At 37.8% G+C, this 6,870-nt stretch overlaps 1 protein-coding gene and 1 long non-coding RNA gene across 2 annotated transcripts in view; one reads left to right on the top strand and one right to left on the bottom strand.

The window, feature by feature from the left end:
- Positions 1–5,106, top strand: part of LOC136823453 (uncharacterized) — a 44,526-nt gene extending 39,420 nt beyond the window's left edge. The window contains exon 3 of the long non-coding RNA XR_010849030.1: positions 5,030–5,106. This is a non-coding gene — a long non-coding RNA (uncharacterized lncRNA). The remainder of the gene's footprint in view (positions 1–5,029) is intronic.
- On the bottom strand, positions 280–5,281 carry LOC136823450 (caldesmon-like). Its single transcript, XM_067079640.1, has 3 exons — positions 5,079–5,281; positions 3,212–4,423; positions 280–2,899 (listed from the first exon to the last, which is right to left on the bottom strand). The coding sequence occupies exons 1-3, from the start codon at positions 5,155–5,157 to the stop codon at positions 846–848; spliced, it is 3,345 nt and encodes a 1,114-aa protein (XP_066935741.1). The 5' UTR covers positions 5,158–5,281; the 3' UTR covers positions 280–845.
- Positions 5,282–6,870: the final 1,589 nt, after the last annotated feature.

Genomic DNA, 6,870 nt, shown 5'->3' with positions numbered 1-6,870 from the left:
TCTTACTGTATTCATCATCCACAGTTCTTTTTAATTAATATACAAGGCTTCCTTTTTATAACTCATACTTTATTACGGCATGAATATCTGACCAGCAGCACTTTTAAAAGGAATTCCGCTGACTTTGCTTCAGGAAATTTGAAATACATAAACACCGCCTGCTCAGGATCTTGGTGGTCAACTCAAAAAAAAGAATATACCATATCACATAAGAAAAGACATACCGATAGAATAAAATTCATATTTCTGATGCATTAGATAATTTTGCAAAAGGAAAAATAAAACTATTAACTAAAATTTTACAATATTTACATTTAATTAGAATCATTTCGTAGAATCGGGTCATGATACCTGAAAACTGCGTAAAGTGTTGTTTTTATCCCTCATTAAGGTAAAACGGTGTCCAAAGCCTATGCGTCGATTTTCCAGTTAGAACAAAAAACAATTTACTAGAAGCAATTTAAGCGTAAAAAGTATCAAATCTTCCAGGAAAATTTAAACCCCTACTCTACCATATGCCTGATAAATAATAGCCCGTCATTCGTGTTTTTTCTACGCAATTAACGTATATTCCACTTTGCAATTTTTTCGAATGTTTTGAGCTCAGGTTTTCGGGCTCCAAACATTCGATTTTTTGACGTCACTTTAAACTTTTGAAGCCCTTTGCAGTAGGGAAAAATCAAATTTGCGGGGGTCAAAACACTTGAAAGGCTCCAACTTTCATATCTCTCATGCAAAAAAAACGTGACTCATGGTATTAAAATTGTATGCCCTTTTCAGTTAGGGTTTGTAGCCAATTTGGGCTTTTATCCCTTCTTAACCCTTTCTTTCACGTAATTCAATAATTAAGGTTGATCTTCACTTTTCAACAAGTTAAAAACCTCTTCAATTTGCACGTTCGAACGTTTCGTATTTCGCGTTAATTTACTACTTGGTTTAATGACCATGTTGTTCTTTTTTATTGACGACGGAACCATAATGCTTTGCGATTTGGTTTGGTCTTTCTTTATTGTTACAGGAACACTAAGCGTCTTTGCTGAGTCAAAAGAATTTTTTTGTTTACTGTTTTGAACTGTGGTTGATTTCTTGTCCAATAAATTAATGTCTTTCTGTAATTCACGCAATAAATACTCTTTCGGTTTTTGCGGTAATTTACCGAACCCTTTCTTGACCGCCCGCTCATCGTGCGTGCTGACTGAATGCGGTCGTATGAAATGTGAATGCTTTGGTGAGATGGAATGAATGAACATTCGAATATTTTTCTTCTCTATTTTTGGTACTGGTATGTCTTTATGTTTGAGAAGATTTGAAGGGTTGCTTATTGGCGATTGGATGGGGTGCACGATTGTGTTGGCGTGTATTAAGGCGTTCTCTATCCCTTGACCTCTTTTACTTGTGGGCGGTGAGGGTGGTTCCAGGATCGGGAAATTTGCGTTCGGTTTATGCACAGGTACTGTGTGTAGCTTAACATTTGCAATATCTGATTTACCAACGTCGTCAGGAGAGATTATTTCCGCATTCATACGTAACCGTGCGGCCGTAACGTCAGAGGCGTGGCTTCTAGATGGGGTGAAGTGGCGTCTTGTTGCGTTAGACACTGGACGGATGACTCTGAGCAGTGACTTCGAAGGGTGGAAGTCGGCGTGTGGAGTAAGAGTGGTGTCTGCTTCAGGTTTTGGGTTGTTGATAGGTAGCATTAGCCTTTGCTCGTGATCGGCTGTCACTAGACTGACATTCTTGAATTTGATGCCATGGAAACGAGATGACTCATCAGCGATTTCCGGTTTTGCGGTTATACTTTTGGAAAATCCGTGATCGTCTGAAGTCTTTTCAACTGGGGCTGACGTGTTGGACAGTTTGATCTCTCCATCGCCTGATAATTTAGCAAATTCTTCATTCTTCGATGTCACCAGGGAATCCCTTTCTTTGTTTGTTGCCAGAGACTCAACTTCTTCTTGTCTTGGGGATTCCCCTGTTTCTAATCTTACGACGTCATTATTTTCCTCTACGCCACTCCCACTAGCCTGTTCTCCACTTCCTGCGGTTTCCTCGTCGACTTTCGACACTTCATCTTTTACATTTGGTGTTATTTGTTCAACCTTTTTCGCTTTCAATTTCACTTCTTCCTTTTCTCGTTGCTTCTCTCGTTCTTTTACTTCCTGCAGCTTCTTGTACTGTTTTGCGAAATGTTCCAATTTTTCAAAGTCTTTTTCGGTTTCTTCATCCGCTTTGTTGTCACTTATCTTTTCACGTTCAGGGTTTGTTAGATAGAGTTTGTGATTCGCTTTCGCTTGAGCCATGGCTTTTGCAACCGATTCACGCTCTTTCTTTTTCAAGGTTTTATTCCGATCACGATTTCTCAATTGACGTTCTTTCAAATTCAAGATTTCTTTTTGTAATTCAATTTCTTCGAATTGTTCCGCTAGTGGCCGCTCGAACAACTGATCATCCAACTCCCGTGTACTTCCTTCGGTAGGTTTTTGGGCGGCTGTAGGTGTTCCCGCCAACACGCCTTTTTCTTTGAGGAAATCTTGAAAATGTTTTGATGTTTGGATATATTTCAATATACTGTTATCGAAAACCTGCACCTCAGCCTTTGGTATTATGCCTGTATGGTGGTCATCAATGGTAGCCACTTTCATTTTGCTATCCCCGTTATGCGCCTTTAAGTTGGCCAGTGCTTTCTCACTATGGCTTTTATCCTCATTGATTTGTTTCAACTGCTCCTGCAATAACTTCTCATTCTTAGCGTCAAGCGGTTCTTCTACGCTTTCTTGTTTGGCGATCATGGCTTCCAAGCGCTCTAGATCTTGTTTAGGATTTTTGGTGTTGGATTCACGGAATTTGTTAAAAGATAAAGCTTCCTTTGCAAGAAATTTCACAAGTGCATGTCCGTCTTCTAAAAACGAAAAAAAATTCAAAAGGTCTTTAAACCATTTTTATCTTTGATGGTAAAATCTTTGGATTATAAAGGACAGATAAGCAAATGAGTTATTTTGAGACCGGCAATACAGCTTCCAGAGGGAAATTGTTTTTCGTTTACCTCACTTTGAAATGAAATTTCTGTAGGGCGATCTTCAACAAAATTCAAAAAAGTAACATAGAGTTAGCCCTCCTTTTTATCCTCCCAGACTCATAGCTAGGAACTCTAGGAAAAACCAACTTGTCAATGAATCTTTGTGAACGATAATTGAAAGAACAAATTTCATACCTCCATGTGGGACGTCAGCTGCTTGGTGTGCATGATTATCCTCGTGCTCAAACCCCTCTTGTCTGTGCTTCTCCAAAAACTCTTTAAAATGGTTCAAATAACCATCCGAGAGCGTTTGTCCGCCTCCGCCGGCGCTCGCATCAGTGAAATCATGCTCGATCTTTCCTTCGACTTTCTCAGCACCGTTCATTGTTTTCAGTAAATCTTTTAAAACGTCTTGCTCTTCTTGGTGAGAGCTATAGTCATCGTGTATCAAGAGCTTTATATTGGACAACAATTTTCCGTCCGACTTTTTGTATTGAGGAATATGTAGTTTGGATTCAGCCGTTGTTTCAGTGATATTTTTGCTTGTTTGTGCGTTGTCGAATTCTTTGAGTAGAGTGGATAACTCTTTATCTTTTTGGTATAATTGCAAAGCGTTATCTGAAGGTTTGGGTAGAAAGGCTTCTGCTTTCTTACGAAAATCTGTACTTTTCTCCATCGCTTTCAGCAGTCGAAGAGTGAAGGATCCTTTTTCATCATTTGGAGCTGATTGCTCTCTTTTATCACCCGATGTCACGTTTGTTGCTAATGGTTTCTCAATCGTCAGTTCAACTGTCTTCTCTTTGTTGCCAGGCAACGTTTGTTTGGATGATTCGTCTGCTTTGATTGGCTGAGGGTTGACTGTGTCTAAATGATGCCCGTGCTCATCTTCGATGGTCAACGCTGAAGGAATATTCACAACGCTCACATCTTCATGTCCATTCTGACCTGCCACTGATCCTCCTTCGCTTTCCTTGGCACTCGATGCGGGTGACGCGCGATCCATTTCCGCAGGTTGTTCCAGGGGGTCGATGTTGGATTGTTGAGGGTATTGAGATGCTTCCGCATATTTATTGATCTCATCGTTCATCTTGTGAGCCTCGTTTTCCAAATTATGAGCTGCCCCACCTGTTTCATCGATTTTGTCTGCTTTGGACATCAATTCTTTGATCTGGTCTCCCATTCCAGTATTATCGGACGTATATTCCCATAATCCATAGCGGCCCACGTCACCCACAATGCTCTCTGCGTCTGCTTTATAGTTGCGTGGTGTTGGTGAATCAGGGACTGTCTCCACGATAGGTTTTTGTTGTGATTGTTCAATATATTGTCGTTTCTTGTTGGTCGAAGGTGCTTTTTGTTGATGGAAGGATTCGGCTAAGATCTCATCGTCTTCTGATTTCAAAGTATCTAGTGATGAATCAGAAACATCAATAAAAAGGTTCCATCTTATGCTGTATGGGGTGAAGTTTGGACAAGAAAGTTTGTTCAAACTAAAGAAGCTTAAATCAAAAAGGTCCGAGCTATGAAGAGTCTACTATAGTACACTTATTCATGATATTCGTACGTTTGCCAATAGTTGTGTTCACTGTTAACAATTCAAAAGTTCACACAACAATCAAACGCACAAATTGACAAAAAAATTTTATAGTGCTGCGGTACAACCACTTTAAAAAATGATAAAACCAAGAAGCTAACGTTTTATGTGAGAAAAACTTCTTGATGTATCTCTTATGACTGTTAAAGTACGGTTTTGTTTATATTCGAAATTCGTAACAAACATCCGGTTTTTTAGGTGCTTCCGTATAAAACATTACGTCATGAATATCACGATAGATCCGGTAATTATCACAGCAGGACATAGAAAGTATCTTAGATCGAATTTATTGAAAAACCTTTTACCATTTGGATGCTGATGACAAAATATTTTTCAGTCAAAAAAAATGCAAAGCCTGCAATCCCGAGCTTGGAGCCTGTACGAGCCTTTTTTTTATTGGAATTCCATTTCCTTTTTAGGAAACCGATGATATGAAGCGACAGAAAGAATATGAAAAAGTTGTTTTACCTCTGATCAGTCGATTGCATTCAGTAAGATGAAACGCTCCCAGCAGAAAAATCAAAACCAAACACAATTGATTCTTCATCGTGGAAACATCAAGTCAGTCAAATTGTCCACTTATTACAGTTTTTAAGTTTTATTTATTTAATTATTGTACTCTAATTACTTCCAAACATAAATATTTGGTTGGCTCGAAAATAAAATATTCGAAAGTGAGTTCGAAAGAAATCAAATATGTAAACAAACATTTCTTTTCTCTTTGTTTATTCAACCGTTACAAATGTTTCGAAGATTTTCGAATGTTATATATGTTACCATGGAAACATTACTATGGAATCAAAAGCGGAAATCAAAGAAATTGCAGAAAGCATGGATTAGGACACCCCTGTGTCACAGACCCGCTGGGGCCTTAGCCCCACTGGAAAATTTGGCAAAAACTTCGTCCCCGGTGGGAAAAATACCCTAGGATTTCAGCCCCACTGAGAAATTGACTTTGATTTCATCCCCATTCAAAATTAATTGTTTAGAAATTGCACTCCAAAACCCACTGGATTTTTTAACCTTGGAGCAATAGAATTTTTATCCCCATTGAAATTTCAATTGAATTTTTATTCCCGCTATAAGAAAAAGTTTCACCGGGGCTGTGAGACAGGGGGATGAGGATTCCGCGCAGTCTTATTTACTCCACTTCATCTAATTCGATTCTTCTGTAATTCAAACCCAATCACTGAAAACCTTCATAAGTAGTTCTAATATTCCATTCTAATTAGTCTTTGGACCTACCTGGAGGTCCTATAAATCAACCAATGTTCGTTCATTCGTCCGTCTGTCTGTCTGTTCATTACCAGCTTTTTTTCAGGGTTGAATCATAAGAATTAACTGAATTTTGGCACAAAGATGCAAAAAGGCGTGAAGGGAAGTGGTAATACCCAAAATGTGACGGAGTTTTTTGTGAAAAAAAAATTGGGATCATTTTCAGACGCAATGCAGCTAAAAAAATTTCGAACTTTGTAAAACTGCATCGTTGGTTTCTTGTGATTTTTACCATTAATGTAGGGGGGGGCGTTTAAAAGAAGGGGGCTTTTATTCGAAGTAATACGGTAGGTAAAATATGGCTGAAGCGGATTTTTGCAAAATAATTCTTCCGCTCAAAAAATAAATCGTTGGAATCATTATTTAAAGCATGGGCCAATTTTCTCAATCCAAGTTACACATTTTTTTATGCTTCTGAAATTGCAATTTTTGACAAAATTTAAATTCATAAACATGGCTTTCAAGACGACTTTGCTAATTAATTAGGTTTCTAACGTTCTTGGTGATTGACTAATTCAATTATTTTGCACAAAGATGTGTAACCATAAATTCTCGAATGCGACGGAGCCCAATTTTCGAAAAAATAAATTTGGAGTAAATCTCAAATCTTTTTTAATCTCTCTTTTGTGAAAGATTGACATATTTTCTGAGATGAATTTGTCAGAAATATTTTCCCGGGTTTTCATGGTAAATCTTTTCTTGAATATGGTGTAAAATTTCATTTTTTTTTTTTTTTAATATTTTTCGTCAATATATTCTTAAATCTTTGCGTAAAATATTTTTTGTCAAATTAAATTTCTTTCTTGAATTTTCTCTTATAATTTTCGAATGACAAATTATTTTGTCACTCAAATATACTCAGCTGTTCTTTTGGATATTATTATTCATATAGCGGTCATTAAGTAAGCCATTAAAGATTCGAACGGCGGGCGGTATTGAAAGGTTTTGTGACTCAAATCGTCATGCCCGCGCTGAGGAAACTAAA

The sequence above is a fragment of the Clytia hemisphaerica genome, unplaced genomic scaffold (assembly GCF_902728285.1).
Source record: "Clytia hemisphaerica strain Z4C2 unplaced genomic scaffold, Clytia hemisphaerica genome assembly, whole genome shotgun sequence".
Lineage (NCBI taxonomy): Eukaryota > Metazoa > Cnidaria > Hydrozoa > Leptothecata > Clytiidae > Clytia > Clytia hemisphaerica.
The sequence above is the reverse complement of the archived record's forward strand: the minus strand, read 5'-3'. Positions and strand labels throughout refer to the sequence as shown.